We start from the raw sequence: 17026 nt of genomic DNA on the forward strand, positions 1-17026 counted from the left end.
GATTGCTCTCCAAAATAACTATACCAGTTTATGTCTAAAATTGTATGTGAGGGTTTCCTTTTTCCCAAATCCTTGCCAATACTTAGTATTATTGGAGTTACTAATTTGTTTTTAATCTGGTGAATGTATAAGAGGGTCTTCTGATTGCTTTCATTTGCATTTATCTGTTAATAGTATCTGTACTTTTAGCCATTTAGCTTTTCTTTTTCTTGAATTGTCCTTTATGCTCTTTACTTGTTTCTATATGAAGTCCTTTTGTCCATTAGTATGGGTAATTATAAGGATGGATTTTCTGATCTTAAATTATCCTTGCATTCCTGCAGTAAATCTTTTTTTTTTTTTTTTTTAATATTTATTCATTTATCCTAGAGAGGACAGGGGAGGGGCAAGGGAGGGAGAGGACCCCAAGCAGACTCCCTGCGGAGCTCAGGAGCTCACCCCAGCATCCCCAGATCATGACCTGAGCTGTGAAACCAAGAGGTGGACACTCAACCTACTGAGCCACCTAGGCGCCCCTCTGCAGTAAATATTCTTGATCAGAGAGAGTGTGTGTGTCCTTTGAAAAATTTAGCTCCTATTTTGGATTTCCACATCTGTATGTTCCTAAGCAAAACGGGCTTTATATTGTTCTTATTCAATTTAAATTGAGGTGAGCCCAGCCTCCTAAAAAGAGTTGGTCAGTTTTTCCCTTGTTTTCTCAGTCAACTTTTATGTGATTAGAATTACTTTCTGTTTAGAAGGTAGGTAGAACCCACCTATAAAAAATCCTCTGGACCTGAAGCCTTTTAAAGGTAGAGGTCTTTCATTAAAACTCCATTTTCTAGGAAATAAGAGAAGAAAAATTTTTAAAGGAGAAAAAAATTTCCGGCACCTGGCGGCTCAGTTGGTTAAGTGTGTGCCTTCAGCTCAGGTCATGATCCTAGAGTCCCAGAGTCCTATACCAGGCTCCCCGCTCAGCGGGAAGTCTTCTCCTTCTGATCCTTCCCCCCTCATTGTCTCTCTCATATAAATAAATAAAATCTTAAAAAAAAATTTTTTTATCTTTTTTTTTTTAAGATTTTATTTATTTGACAGAGAGAGAGCATAAGCAGGGGGAGCGGCAGGCAAAAGGAGAGGGAGAAGCAGGCCCCTTGCGGAACAGGGAGCGTGATGCGGTGTGATGCGGGGCTTGATCCTGGGCTTGATCCTAGGACCCCAGGGTCATGACCTGAGCCAAAGGCAGTCGCTTAACCCAATGAGCCACCCAGGTGCCCCCAAAATTTCATTTTCTTTCAACTCAGATCCGTCTAGTTATTTTCTCTTTTTCATTCTGTTTTGTTTATTTGCATATTCTTTTTTTTTTTTTTTAAGATTTTATTTATTTTTGACAGAGACAGCGAGAGAGGGAACACAAGCGGGGGAGTAGGGGAGGGAGAAGCAGGCTTCCCTCGGAGCAGGGAGGCCAATGTGGGGTTCAGTCCCAGGACCCTGGAGTCATGACCTGAGCCGAAGGCAGACGCTGAGCCACCCAGGCGTCCCTGCATGTTCTTTTTTCTTTTCCTTTATCAGTTTTGCCAAGATTTGTTTCTCAATTTTTAAATGACCCATAGTTTGATTTTTTAAGTCTTTTCCAGTGTTTTGGGGTTTTCTTTCTTTTTTCTTTCTTTTTGTAAGATTTTATTTGTAAATAATCTCCACACCCAACGTGGGGCTTGAAAGCACATCCCTGAGATCAAGAGTCAAATGCTACACCAACTGAGCCAGCCAGGTGCCCTTTAGTTTTTATTTAAATTTGGCCCTTTAGCTCCTCCCTTCTTGTGCTTTTCGGTCTGCTTTGTTAGTCTTTTTCTAGCTTCCTGAATTGACAGCTTAGCTCAATTATTATCACTCTTTCTTATGGTGGTGGGGTGTGGTGAATCTGCAGTTGTCTTCAACCACCCCTCATCGCTTCCTGATGTCCCGATTGTGTGCCATAAGGGATTCTCAGCCTGGGAACTGATCTTCCTAAGAACCATCTAGCCTAACCTGAGTGGGAGAGTGGCAGCAGGAGATCACTCACAAGAGCTGTCCTGTTGACCTCTGTTTTTATCAGCTCCCCACTCTGTCCAGGCCTGGCCTTGCCGTGATGTACCCTGCTATCTCCATCAGGGACTGGGCTTGCACTGCTGCTTCTCTGTCCTGCAGTGGAAAGTGTGGGGAGGGTGAGCAAGGATGACAGGACAACAGACCTCAGAAAAGGCACAGTTAGAAACTCTAACCTGGCCCTATTTCCCTCTGAGCTACCTTGTACTTTCCCACACACTAGGACCCAAATCACCATCTATTATTTCAGTGTTTTTCTGAACTTTATATTCAGTTCTAGGATCCATCAACCTTCTACGAAGTAACTGTGGCTCTTCTAGGATTGGTTTTCGGGAAGGGGGCCAGTCGCTATCTTGGCTTCCTGGCTTGCCTTGTACTTAGGAATTGAACCTGATACTGAGATTCAAGATGTTTGGGTTTAAAGATCGTAATAAATATACATGACATGTATTAATCAAACCTAACTGGGTGGAGGTGCAGCAGTTGTACCTTTAGCTGGTTAGAAATGAGAACTGCCAAGGACTGGCCGAGAACAGAAGCCTGAGGCTGTTGGTGTGATTTTGACATCTCTGCTTCTCCATTGAGGTTGTGATCCCATCTTCTCTAATCTCTGTCCTGAGGAGCATAGTACCCTCCCTCTTCTGCTCTGGTATGGATAGCAGTGCTGGTTTGTAACTCTTCTGCCCGCCAGCATTTCCCATTAATCTTGATTTATGCAGTCCTCTAATTCTGGGCTGTGTGGATATGATTACCTTCTCTTGTCTATTTGTAGACAATCTTTTGTCTGTTTGGTAGAAAATCTTTTTGGTCCTGTGTGTAACACGTAGTGTTAGATATTCCTGGTTGGCCTGCTCTGTGTGCCAGCTAAACAATCTACATTAAATTAAACTCAAGAAGTTTGCTTGGCATGCTTTTTCACAGAAAACCTCACCCCTGAATGAAGAATTTAAATAATAAAAAACATAAGAGCCATAGTGGTCTCTATGGGACTTAAACTCTGTTGCATCACTTGACCTTAACCATAGGTGGGGTGAGGGAGGGGAGGTGTCAAAAACCACAGTTTTAGGAAATGCCTCTGGCTAGATTAAATTAAGCTAGGTAGAGAGGTCCCCACGTTGAAGTTTTCTCTGTTCATCTATGAGATACATCTATTTGAATATCCCACTGACAAACAAAAGGAGTAAAAAAAAATGATCCTTAATTTTTCCTTCATGCATCTATCTCTTCTCAGCTTTCCTGTGATCTTTTCACGATTCCTTCATTTTTTAGTTCCACCAGCTTGAAACTTCATATTAACTCTGAGCATTTCTTTCACCATGTGTTTCAAATTTCTTTTTATTTTGAAAGCCACAACCCTAACTTACTGCTCTCTCAAAAATATGCAGATCTTTCAGACTTTCAACTACACTATGCTATGTACAGTTAATAAATAATAGTAATTGTCAACATCAATAGAGCTGACATTTATCAAGTGCCTACTTCTGATGCTTTATATCCACATCCATATATCGATATCCTACTAATACAAAGACTGTGCTTGGTTCTCATATATAGCAAGTTCCAGGGAAGATGCAGTTAGCATTTATTGACATGCTATTATTTGCCAAGTAGTATGCTAGGTACTTTAAATAGTCATTTATTCCTTATAGTGCAAGTCTTGGAAGTAGTTACTATCTCAGTTTTACATATTGAAAAACCGAAGCTTAGAAAAGTTAAGGGACTTGACCAAGGTGGCAGAATTATAATTCTAACCAAGAATTTTCTTACTTTGAAACGCTTGTGCTTTCTGCTGTTCCACACTGCCTTCCAAAAACTGTATCTGACATGGTGCATTTGTTCTTCAGATGCTCAGTAAGACTTGTGTGTCATGGGGCTCCTAGGTGGCTCAGTCGTTAAGCGTCTGCCTTCGGCTCAGGTCATGATCCCAGGGTCCTGGGGTGGAGCCCCGCATCGGGCTCTCTGCTCATTGGGAAGCCTGCTTCTCCCTCTCCCACTCCCCCTGCTTGTGTTCCCTCTCTCGCTGTCTCTGTCAAAAAATAAATAAAATCTTAAAAAAAAAAAAAGACTTTTGTGTCATGCACTGAGCATACAGTCTCATACCTTTCAGATATAAATCCTGCTCTCCAGGTAGAGATAAGATGCATATAGATGAGTAACTATAATTCAGAGTAGACAGGTGCCTTGAGTGAAAGGTCCGGGTAAAGTGCCAGGGGATTTTAGAAGGGGGAGGGTTTATTTTAGACTGAGAAGTTCAGAGGGTAGACATGCTGGGAGAACTGCCCTCTGAGCTGGGTGGGGTTTGCTTGTGGGAACCAAGAACTTTCTTTGAAGGAGGAGAAAATGCTTGAGCAAATGGAGATGGAAAGTGCAGTGTGTGTGATTGTGAGCTTCTTGAAGGAGCCCCGCAAAGTATACTTTAGAGAAGGTCTTTGTATACTTATTTTTAGGAGACATATAATATTTCTTTCTTTCTTTCTTTTTTTTAGCTTACGATTGAGCATGAGTCTTGTTATGATTAGTGAGAATGTAAAATTGGCCCGTGAGTATGCGCTGCTGGGCAACTATGACTCTGCGATGGTGTATTATCAGGGCGTTCTTGACCAGATGAACAAGTATCTGTACTCGGTCAAAGATACCTATCTCCAGCAGAAATGGCAACAGGTGAGACTTGTGCTGCTGTGTGGTTAGTGGTTTCAGTACTCAGAAGACTTAAAGAGATCATCACTGTCCTTTGCAGTTACACATGAAGAGTGTATAACCAACCATACACATGTTACGTGGATTTGTATATAATGTTACTTGAAATTTGATTTATATTAGTAATAGTCCATATTCACTGTCATCAGTATTGTGAGTTCTACTCAGTTTTAGTTGTTGGAATCTAATAGGTTAAAAAAAATGGTTTTGACATATTTTTCTATATCACATTTTTTTACCTGTTAAAATCACAATTGACTTTATTAAGCCATTATTGAAACTGCAGATGACAGCTGAATCTCATGGCTGCAGTATTTTCTGTAGAATATTCTAAAGCAGACCATATTTGAATCCCATATGAGGAATGTTAGTCACTGGGGACCAGTATAAATTTACAGATGGAAAGGGTAGAACTTATAAGTCCACTTGAAGGTGGCATTTCTAACAAGTTTCAGCTACATCACAGAGGAAAGAAATGTTACAGAATTTGGGGCACCTGGGTGGCTCAGCCATTAAGCATCTGCTTTCGGCTCAGGTCATGGTCCCAGGGTCCTGGGATCGAGCCCCGCATCGGGCTCCCTGCTCCACGAAAAGCCTGCTTCTCCCTTTCCCACTCCTGGTTGTGTTCCCACTCTCGCTGTCTCTCTCTCTGTCAAATAAATATATAAAATCCTTAAAAAAAAGTTACAGAATTTAATAGTCTTTTTGAGCTGTTCTTCTCGGTAGAACGTTATCCCGCAGATTCTGCTAAACTGCTTTTTTGATAGTATTCCATTTTTGTACTTAATTTCTTTAAGAGAGAGAAATATCCTACCTCTTTGAACTTAAACCTTTTCCCTTAATCTGCCTTTGCATATCCCTTACATTACCAGAAGAGGAAAGTATTTTATTTCATAAAGAGTCTTAAATTTGTCACTGAAAGATTTATGTTCATTGGCTGGAGACTTTTTTTTCAAGTAGGCTACACACCCATCATGGAGCCCAAGGTGGGGCTTGAACTCACAACCTGAGATCAAAACCTGAGCTGAGATCAAGAGTTGGACACTTAACTGACTGAGCCACTCAGGCGCCCCTGTGGGCTGGAGACTTTTATTTTAAAAGTCTAAGCTTTTTTTTCTTTTTCTTTTCTTTTTTTTTTTTTAAAGATTTTATTTATTTATTTGACAGAGAGAGAGAGACAGCGAGAGAGGGAACACAAGCGGGGGAGTGGGAGAGGGAGAAGCAGGCTTCCCGCCGAGCAGGGAGCCCGATGCGGGGCTCGATCCCAGGACCCTGGGATCATGACCTGAGCCGAAGGCAGACGCTTAACGACTGAGCCACCCAGGCACCCCTAAGCTTTTTTTTCTTTAAGATTTATTTATTTATTTGAGGCAGGGGGTGGGCAGGAGGGAGAGGGGCAGAGGGAGAAAGAGAATCTCAAGCAGAATCCCTGCTGAATGCCTGGGTGGCTTAGTTGGAGCCGGACGTGGGGCTCAGTCTCACAGCCCTGAGATCATGACCTGAGCCAAAATCCAGAGCCTGACGCTCAACCAACTAAGCCGCCCAGGCACCCCTGTTAATTTATTTTTAGAGAGTAGAGTGCACGCATGAGCAGGGGAGGGGAGGCAGAGGAAGAGGGGAAGCAGACTCCCTGCTGAGCACAGAGCCCAACACAGGGCTCTATCCCACAGCATGAGATGATGACCTGAGCCAAAACCGAGAGAGTGGGACACAACTGACTGAGCCACCCAGGCACCCCAAAAGTCTACGCTTTTCTTGTAAAGATACTTAAATCATTTAGTTTTAAAACCAAACATTACCAACTTTTTTTCAATATTTTATATATATTGTTTATAAATTGAGTCAAGAATGCTTAAAAAAAATCTTGGCTATATGTGATTTGGGCCATCTGTCATATGAAGCCATATTTTTCCAACTGTGGGTTTCAGTCCATTAATCTATGAAATTAGTGCATTCTCATCACCATTTTTTTTTTTTTTTTTTTAGATTTTATTTATTTGACAGAGACACAGTGAGAGAGGGAACACAAGCAGGGGGAGTAGGAGAGGGAGAAGCAGGCTCTCCGCCGAGCGGAGCCCGATGCGGGGCTCAATCCCAGGACCCTGAGATCATGACCTGAGCCGAAGGCAGACGCTTAACGACTGAGCCACCCAGGCGCCCCTCTCATCATCATTTTAAAAGTCCAGTAACATAGCATAAAAAACATCAAAGAGGCAGTTTACAAAAGGATTATTTTTATCAAAAGTTCCGAAAAGAAAGTTATAGCTAACTTCAATATATTATGCAGTTTGAATACGAACCGTAAGTTAGTAACATGGTTTAATTGGTCAGAATATTTAATTCATTTTCTCTTGCAATTGAAAACAAAAACTTAATGAACCATCCTTAAAATTTCAGCAATATTTTGGCGTGATTTATGGGATAACTGATGTCAAACTAGAAGTTTCCAACATCTCTAATAAATGGCCCTGGTTTAATCTTGGCAGTGATTTATTGGTTACAGATATTTAAAGAGCCATATTCTCCTTTGAAACCAGGTTTGGCAGGAAATAAATGTGGAAGCTAAACATGTTAAGGATATTATGAAAACACTGGAGAGCTTTAAGCTAGACAACACTCCACTGAAAGCTGCACAACATGAGCTTCCAGCCTCTGAAGGGGAAGTCTGGTCCTTGCCTGTACCTGTTGAACGAAGGTAAGTCGAGACCTTTTAAGAAACACATTAGCCCAGGAAACTAATAGCTTTGGCTATATCTAGGAGCGCTGGGGGGCCGAGAGACAGGAACGGGAGGTTTTTTACTGAATACCTTTTAGAACTCTTATGTTGTATATCATGTAACTATGACCCATATTGATAAATTAAACTTAGGTGGAAATAACCCAAAAATATGCTTTTGTGAATGAGCTTATAGTAGTGGAGACAACATTATCTTATAGAAGGAGCTGGGAATTGAAATATCTGAGCTCTCGTTCTCTCTTCGCCACTATCTGTAGTTTTGGAAAAAATAACCTTTTGGGCTCCAGGAGGCTCAGTTGCTAAGAGTCTGCCTTCATCTCAGGTCATGATCCCAGGGTCCTGGGATCGAACTCGCATCGGGCTCCCTGCTCAGCGGGAAGCCTGTGTCTCCCTCTCCCACTCCCGCTTGTGTTCCCGCTCTCACTGTCTCTATCAAATAAATAAAATCTTAAAAAAAAAAAAGTAACCTCTCTAGGCTTCAGATTTTTCTAATGTAAAGTGAGGGAGTTAGATTAAAACACTGGTTCTCAAACAGGCTATCACAGAATACTGCTGTTCATCAAAATTGTTAAAATGAAAAATGGGCTTTTTAATTCACAGGAAGAAAAGGATAAAATGTTCTCTGTTTTAAGGTTTTTTTTTTTTTTTTAAGATTTATTTATTTGAGAGAGAGCATGAGAGGGGAGAGGGTCAGAGGGAGAAGCAGACTCCCCACTGAGCAGGGAGCCCGATGCGGGACTCGATCCCAGGACTCAATCCCAGGACTCCGGGATCATGACCTGAGCTGAAGGCAGTCGCTTAACCAACTGAGCCAACCAGACACCCATATTTTAGGTTTGTCTTCGGCACTTTTTCCCTCCGCTTCCTATTACCTGGAGTTGGCAAATGAACAATTAGTGAAAGTGATATTTACTGAAATGCTCTACCCAGCCAATCATGCTTAGTTTCACTGCATATTTTTTACTGACAGGTATCAGATGGATGTCACTTGTCTATTCCACTCACGTAATAGATTTTCTAGTTTGTATTGTGGACTTAAACATGTGAGTGTATAATAGTATTCTACAAAAAACACTGACTTGCAGGTCCTTTGCCCCCTAATCAGTTTGAGAACCTTGCACTAAGGAAGACATTGCTCAGGTGTTTTTCAGTTTCACATTGTCATTTGTAACTCTCAATTCTTTTTTTTTTTTTTTAAAGATTTTATTTATTAGAGAGAGAGAGAGAGTTAGAGCAGAAACACAAGCAGGGGGAGTGGGAGAGGGAGAAGCAATTCCCTGCTGAGCAGGGAGCCCGATGCGGGGCTCGATCCTAGGACCCTGAGATCATGACCTGAGCCAAAGGCAGACGCTTAACTGACTGAGCCAGCCAGACGCCCCTGTAACTCTCAATTCTTGATTGTATTTTATGATAGGTGCTAGGTGTTGAGTGCTCATGTGTCCTAAGCACATTAGAGGCTACACATGTTATTTCATTTATTCACAGTTAGCCTTTCAAATAAGTCATGTGTTCTTTATATTTCAGATAAGATGTACAGTGAAGCTAGGTAACTTTCCCCCATTATCACAAAGCTAATAACTGGTGGAGCTAGAATTTGAACACAGATATATTTGATTACAAAGCTGGCATTCTCTGCCATACCAGTTATTCTCAAACTCTAGTATACCTAAAGATCTCTTGGGGCACTTATTAAAATGTGGATTCAGGGTTTCCACTTCCAGAGAGTCTGACACAACACAGGCATACCTAGGAGATATTGTAGGTTCAGGTCCAGACCACCACAATAAAGTATCACAGTAAACAAAGTCAAATAAGTATTTTGGTTTCCCAGTGTGCACATAGAAGTTATTTACACTATACTGTAATCTATTAAGTGTATAATAGGATTATGTCTAAAAAACACGGTTTTTAATTGAAAAATACTTTATTCCTTTTTTTTTTTTTAAGATTTTTATTTATTTATTTGACAGAGAGACAGCGAGAGAGGGAACACAAGCAGGGGGAGTGGGAGAGGGAGAAGCAGGCTTCCCGCGGAGCAGGGAGCCCGATGCGGGGCTCGATCCCAGGACCCTGGGATCATGACCTGAGCCAAAGGCAGACACTTAACGACTGAGCCACCCAGGTGCCCCAGAAATTTATGTCTTTATTTCTCACAGTTCTGGAGGCTAAAGGTCCAAGATCAAGGTGCTAGCTAGTTTGGTTCCTGAGGACTCTTCCAAGCAGACAGCTGCCTTGTCTCTGTCTTTGGGAATAATCAAGCTCCCTGGTGTCTCTCACAAGAACAAAGTCCTCAGATCAAGGCCTTATTTAACTTTATTTCATTTATTTATTTATTTTTAAGTAGGCTCCATGCCCAACATGGGGCTTGAACTCACCATCTGAGATCAAGAGTCACATGCTTTACTGACTGAGCCATCCAGGTGTCCCTAACTTTAAGTACTCCCTTACTCTAAATGGTCTCACTGGGGATGAGGGATTTAACATAATGAATTTTGGGGGACACAAACATTCAGTCCATAACAGCCCTGTAACTCCTTTCTCACTTATTGGTAAGAACTTTCCGATGAATACATGTGCCCAATGAAAATTTAGTTCATCTCAAATTTAATGAGTTATTTGGTCACCTCAATCTAACAAGCAGAGGCAGGAGGATTCTCTCTTGGGAGTGGTAGGAAATTGAATTACATGAGCCTCTTCATCTAGGAAATTCTATGATGATGAGTCCTAGTTTCCGTTCTGATTGCTTTTTGCTTTCTTCAGTATCTTTTTCTGTCCCGTATCTTAAATGCCTTGGATGGATCACTATTAACTGTAAAGTTCTCCTCTTTGACTTTCTTTGCTGCGTCTTTGCTTATTCCTGTAGTTTATTTTACTTGCTTCCTCAACTAGATAGCCCTCAAAACTTTTTATGTTTTGTTAGTCTTCATTTGTACTCATGCTTATGAGAACCTACTCTTTGTTGAACTGTTGGTGATTCTAACCTTGTCATCAGCTAGATTTTAGTCCCATTTAAAGAACAGATTCAGGGCGCCTGGGTGGCTCAGTTGGTTAAGCGACTGCCTTCGGCTCAGGTCATGATCCTGGAGTCACAGGATCGAGTCCCGCGTCGGGCTTCCTGCTCGGCAGGGAGTCTCCTTCTCCCTCTGACCCTCCCACCTCTCATGCTCTCTCTCTCTCATTCTCTCTCTCAAATAAATAAATAAAATCTTAAAAAAAAAAAAGAAAGAACAGATTCAGTCTCCTCTATGGTCATGCACAGAAATGTTTGTACAAGGAGGTTCACCGAGCCTTTTAGAGCAAAGATTAGAAATAGCTTCAAAGCTATTAAATGTGATTATTTTAAAATGTCTTTTAAAAGCCATTTAGCATCCCTCAGATATCTCATCTCACAATAAAACCCAAAGTTTTCATCATATCCTTCAACAGCACATGCGGTCCGGTTCCGCACTACCTCTAGAACCTGAGTTCTTACAACTCTCTTCCTCCTCGAGCAAGTCAAACACACAGATACTTAAGTTCTTTGCACTTGCCTTTACTTCAGCTCAGATGTTTGATGACTTGTTCTCTCGTTTCCTTCAGGTCTCACCTTAAATGTTACCTCAGAAAGGCCAACTCCAACCACCCTACCTGAAATACCCCCGCTCCCCCAATGGGAGCCCCTACCCTTCTTTATTTTTCTAGACTGCACATAACATCATCTGATGTACTGTTTTTGTCTTCATTGAAGCCCCCTCTCCACACACATATATACACACACGGATGTAAGTCCCTAAGAGTAAAGGTTTTATTAAACTTACTTGAAATTTTTTTATCCCCAGTGCGTAGAATAATCAATAATAATATTTCAGTAAATTAGTTTTTGGAGAAATGAATACCTGACAGTAAGAAGTGGATAAAATGTGGCATATTTTACATGTAACTGCCATCTAGTCATTAAAAGCCATTTATGAGGTAATGATACAGGAAATGCCTTATGATAGGATTAGAGATAAATATGAATGCATGTGTATATAACAGTTCCAGTTCTGTTTAAATGAAAGACAGCTATAAGAAAATAGACTAATATGTTAAGTGGCTAACTCTGGGTAATGGGGTTACAGGTGACTTTTATTCTTATACTTGATTATATCTCAGTGTCTGTTTTATATTATTTTTCTAGTAAGAGGGGAATACATATTTTAAAAGAATATCTCTACTTGGCTATCCAGATGTCTAAATCGAAAATCAAACCCCCATCATTCCTTTTTGTCTTTATCATTCTGCCAAATCCTCATTATTTTTTTTTTTTTAAGATTTTATTTATTTATTTGACAGAGAGCAGGAGAGCACAAGCAGGGGTAGTGGCAGAGGGAGAAGCAAGCCCCCCGTCGATCAGTGAGCCCATGCGGGGCTCAATCCCAGGACCCTGGGTTCGTGACCTGAGCTGAAGGCAGTCACTTAACCGACTGAGCCCCGCAGGCGCCCCCCAGATCCTCATTCTCAACTTCCCATGTCTAGGAGTATCTTTTTTGATAGTGTATCTCTCGGACTTCCATTGCTTATTGCCTTAGGCCAGGCACTCATCTCAGGCCTCCATAACATTTGTAACCTGCAAATATCCCCCTGCTTTCTGTTTCCTTTATCGGTGTATCTTACTCAGCACTGGCCCCATCTTTCTAAAACCTTTGCAGCAGCAGTTAGCTAAAAGCTAAGCCTCTTGAACTAGTATTGAGATTTTCTACTTACCGAACCACCTTCTCTGTCCAGTACCCTCCCTGAATGCTCACCATTGTCTATAGTTAGTGTCTTTATAAACCTTTACATAGATGAAGCTCATTTTGATTTTTTTGCTTTTCTACACTGATTTTCTTGTCTGCAGTTATACCCTCTTGTTTAGTTCATCTCCTGTGTTTCCAGGCCCAGTTTATTTTCTGTCCTCTAGACTTGGTCTCTTTTACATTTTCTGGCATACTTGCCTAGTTTTACATACCTTTTTCTTAACTATACTTGAGGTATTTGAGGATAGGCCTCTTTTACCTTTTTTATTTTTCACTTTAATGGTCCCAGCCAAGTCTAGGAGCCTGAGAAATATTTGAGAGGTCCAAGTCCTGCCGCAGAAATAAAGATGACATGAGGTGATGTGTGTAAACGTAAAGCGCTCTACATCACTTCTTGTGACTGTCCTCAGCCAGTGGTTATGTCAGTGTTTTAAGCGGGAAAATGATTTAATTTTATTAATTAAAATATGAGAACTATGATATATTCTAAATAAAATAGTTTCAGCTTGCACATGTACCAGTGGATAAATGTGAATCCTGTACCTGTGCTGTGTTCTGGTTCTTTTGATAAAACTCTCTTTGATAATTGCTGTCTTTTCAGTTTCTAAGAATCAGACTAAGTTGTCATTCATCCTTGATGTACACCAGTGATTTCCTCTCAAAAGAGAGGTGATCACTTGCCTTCTATTATTTCTACCATATAACCATACTGCATTCCATTCTTCTCATTAAATCACCACAGACCGCTGTGTCAGATATAAACAGATCTTAGATTTCAGTGACTCGTTCATTCAGTCCTATCTTGTGTTCCGTTATTGCCTCTTTAGTTATAGCTTCTTTAGTTCATAGACTCTAACTTACACATGATATGTGTACGTCTGTTTTTGGACCACCTCCAGTTCATTATGATTTTCATGATCTTGTGTCTAATTAGACCCTCACCGGGACCTAGAAAACGCCAGTCTCCTCAGTACAGTGACCCTAAGCCACACGGTAACCGTCCAAGTACAACTGTCAGAGTTCACCGTTCATCTGCACACAATCTTCACAACGACAGAGGGAAAGCTGTTCGTTGTCGGGAAAAGAAAGAACAGAGTAAAGGAAGAGAGGAAAAGGTAAATGTTACTGGTTTTCATAAATGAAATATTTATTAACCATAAAAATGAAGACTGTATAAATTTTAATAATTTTTAGTCATTGAAACGACCAGACTATATTAGAACCTTAGTCATATTCCACCTAGACTGGATTTTTCCCACTCACTATTAAACAGATATTTTGGAGTATTTTTTGTATCTTTATATCTTGAAATAATTTCAGACTTGCAAACAGGTTGCAAGAACAGTATAAATTTACCCAGTTTTACCAATTATTAATCTTTTGCCCCTTTTGCTTTATCTTCTACTCTCTATATACATTTTTTTCCTGCAGCATTGAGAGTAAATTGTAGATATCATGCCCTTTTACCCTTAAATACTTTAGAGTGTATTTCCTAGGTACTTGGACATTCTTTTACATAAACACAATACAGTTGTCAAAAGCCACACATTTTACAGTGATACAGTGTTGTATCAATCCATAGACCCTCATAAAATTCAGCTAGTTATCCCAGTGCTGACATACATAGCTCATTGTGCGCCCGTGCCAGGACGCAGTAGGGAAGTATACATTACATTTGGTTGTCATGTTTCTTTCATCTCTTTAATGTGAAAACTTTCTCAGCCTTTCTCTTTTTTGGTCTTTGGTATTTTTGAAGAGTACAGGCCAGTTGTTTTGTAGAATGCCTCTCAGTTTGGGCTTTTCTGATGTTTCCTCATGATTAGATTAAGGGTATGCATTTTGGGCAGGAATACCATGGAAGGGAAGTCTTGTTCTTCACAGTGTATAAGAAGGAGACACAGGATGTTTATTGGTTCTGTGACTTGTGATAAATTGGAGTGCTTTGTTAGGGTGGTGTCTGCCTGGGCTTTCCACTATAAAGTTACTCTTTCTCCCTTTATATTAATTTGGGGGGAGATACTTGAGACTGTAAATATCCTATTTCTCATCAAAATTTTATCTACTTGTTTTAGCATTCAGTGATGTTTGCCTAAATCACTTATTCCTGTGGCAGTTAAAAAATCATGATTTTCTAATGCTATTATTTCTTCTACATTAATTGGCATCCTGCTGTAAGGAAAAACTTCATCTCTTTCTCTTTATTTAATGTTATCAGTATGGAGTCATGGATTCTTATTTGATTCAGTGAATTATAATCTGTTGCTGTCTTTTTGATGCTTAAATTGTTTAAGATTTGAGGGGTGAGACCTTTGAAACTAGATCACTATGTCTTTTTTGACATGTACTCATCATTCTCTGAGTACCTCCTCATTTTCTGGCACAGTAGTAATCAACAAATCAGTTGTCCAAGAGATTTTAAATTAATATGATCTTGCTGGTAAGGCAGGAAAATATAAAGCTTTTCAAAAATATAGTATGACGATTAAGAGCATGGGCTTTAAATACAAGTAGACCTGTGTTGAAGCACCAACTCTGCTCTGTGTTACCATAAGCCGTTTGGTCTTTCTAAGTTTTATTTCCTCATATATAGAATTATTTTAACACCTGTCTCCTAGAGTTTTCGTAGGATAAGTGCAATAATCTTTTCTGGCCCCCAGCACATACTTCGTGAGTGTTAGCTGTTACTATTTCCCACACATTCCAGGTAACTGAGATTTTACTGTATTTACTGTTGCTTAAAGTTTTATTATTGCATTTTTTCAAAAATTTAATGAGATATTTCAGATGTTGGCGACTACATTCAAAATGCTCCTTAATGGATACAATGCAAAAGTAGAAATATTGGGTTAAAATCAAGACAAAAATAAATCCCTTAAAAGGAAACTCACTTAAGAAAAAAGTTCTTGTTTATCAGTGAAAGTATTTTAGCCTTCAGTTTTAAAACGTATAGTGTTTCCACCACTCTTTGGTTCTCTATTGTTTCAAGAAAGAGTAAGAGAAGAAAGTATACTAAATAAACATAAGATTAGCTGCAGTAAGAGGAGGTCTTATCTGTGTCTCTGCTTAGTGTAGACTTTGCTTAATTGCTAAAATCCTCAGGACTTTGAGTGAGGGGTATAGGACAGCCAGAGAACAAATGTATAAAATAGGTTTTCTCCCCGAGTCAGCTAGTGTGTCTTGAAAATATGTACCCATTGTTGAGAAATTGTACTTGGGGAGACCAGATTAATATATTTCAGGTAATTATAGAATAATTAGATGCTTAACAGTGGTAGTAACTGATGACTAGAAAGAATTCTTTTTTTTCTCTTTTTTTATGTTATGTTAATCACCATACATTACATCATTAGTTTTTGATGTAGTGTTCCATGATTCATTGTTTGCATGTAACACCCAGTGCTCCATGCAGTACGTGCCCTCTTTAATACCCATCACTGAGCTAACCCGTCCCCCCACTCCCCTCCCCTCTGGAACCCTCAGTTTGTTTCTCAGAGTCCATAGTCTCTCATGGTTCATCTCCCCCTCTGATTTCCCCCCCTTCATTTTTCCCTTCCTACTATCTTCTTTTTTTTAACATATAATGTATTATTTGTTTCAGAGGTACAGGTCTGTGATTCAACAGTCTTACACAATTCACAGCACTCACCATAGCACATACCCTCCCCAATGTCTTTCACCCAGCCACCCCATCCCTCCCACCCCCCACCACTCCAGCAACCCTCAGTTTGTTTCCTGAGATTAAGGATTTGGATTTTGGATTTATAATGTTGCCAGCTTTTACAATAACTGGTTTTAAACCTGGGTATTTATCTCCTGGGTAATTGGTTCATCTTTAGCATTATTTTGAGCACAAGAAGGAGGCTATATTCTTTTTAGCCCTTCTCCTGCTCCGTTTCACCTACTAGTAGTTGTTAGCATTTTTACTCAGAGCAGGTTATTGAATCAATATGTGCTTCAAAGAAATTGTACTCTTTCAGCTAATTAAATAAAATCCTATCAAAAACGTCAACACTTGAAATTCCATAGCTCCCTTTGGCTGACCTATTATTTGTTTCTCCTTTCTGCCTAGCTTAAATTCATTTTGCTTTGTCTACAGACATCCCTTCAGCACTGTGTTCTGTGGGAGGAAAGAAAACAACTAGAAAGTGCTTTTCTATCTGTGTCTTCCTAGGCTTACAGTGTGAGTTCCCAGTAATCAGGGACAGTGTCTTCTTTCTGTCCCCCACAGCTGCTAGCACAGAATGGGTTCTTGGTAAATATTTGTGAATGAATAACAGCTGCATAAATACTTAAAGATAACCATCTCTTTCTTTCCTTCCTTCCTTCCTTCCTTCTTTTCTTTTCTTTCTTAAAATTTACTTATTTGACAGAGAGCACAAGTAGGCAAAGCGGCAGGCAGAGGGAGAGGAAGGGAAGCAGGCTCCTTGCTGAGCAGGGAGTCCCATGCGGGGCTCGATCCCAGGACCCTGGGATCATGACCCAAGCTGGAGGCAGATGCTTAACCAACTGAGCCACCCAGCCGCCCCTTATTTATTTTTTTAAAGTTTTTGTTTTTTTTTTTAATATTTTATTTATTTATTTGACAGAGAGAGAGACAGCAAGAGAGGGAACACAAGCAGGGGGAGTGGGAGAGGGAAAAGCAGGGTTCCCGCTGAGTAGGGAGCCCGGTGTGGGGCTTGATTCCAGGTCCCTGGGATCGTGACCCGAGCCAAAGGCAGACGCTTAACCGACTGAGCCACCCAGGCGCTTCTGTAGGTCATTCTTGACATTAATA

General features: G+C 40.3%; 1 protein-coding gene across 3 annotated transcripts in view; it reads left to right on the forward strand.

Moving 5' to 3' along the window:
* The window catches only part of KATNA1 (katanin catalytic subunit A1), a 32477-nt gene that overhangs the window by 5017 nt on the left and 10434 nt on the right, over window positions 1-17026 (forward strand). For 2 of the 3 annotated variants that reach the window (XM_036075035.2, XM_078054584.1), the window contains 3 exons: window positions 4548-4722; window positions 7296-7453; window positions 13187-13367. In XM_036075035.2, coding sequence (XP_035930928.2) covers window positions 4561-4722; window positions 7296-7453; window positions 13187-13367 — 501 coding nt within the window. In that variant the 5' untranslated portion in view covers window positions 4548-4560. The remainder of the gene's footprint in view (window positions 1-4547; window positions 4723-7295; window positions 7454-13186; window positions 13368-17026) is intronic. The other variant, XM_036075037.2, reaches the window with a different exon arrangement.

Source organism: Halichoerus grypus, chromosome 9, assembly GCF_964656455.1.
Source record: "Halichoerus grypus chromosome 9, mHalGry1.hap1.1, whole genome shotgun sequence".
NCBI lineage: Eukaryota > Metazoa > Chordata > Mammalia > Carnivora > Phocidae > Halichoerus > Halichoerus grypus.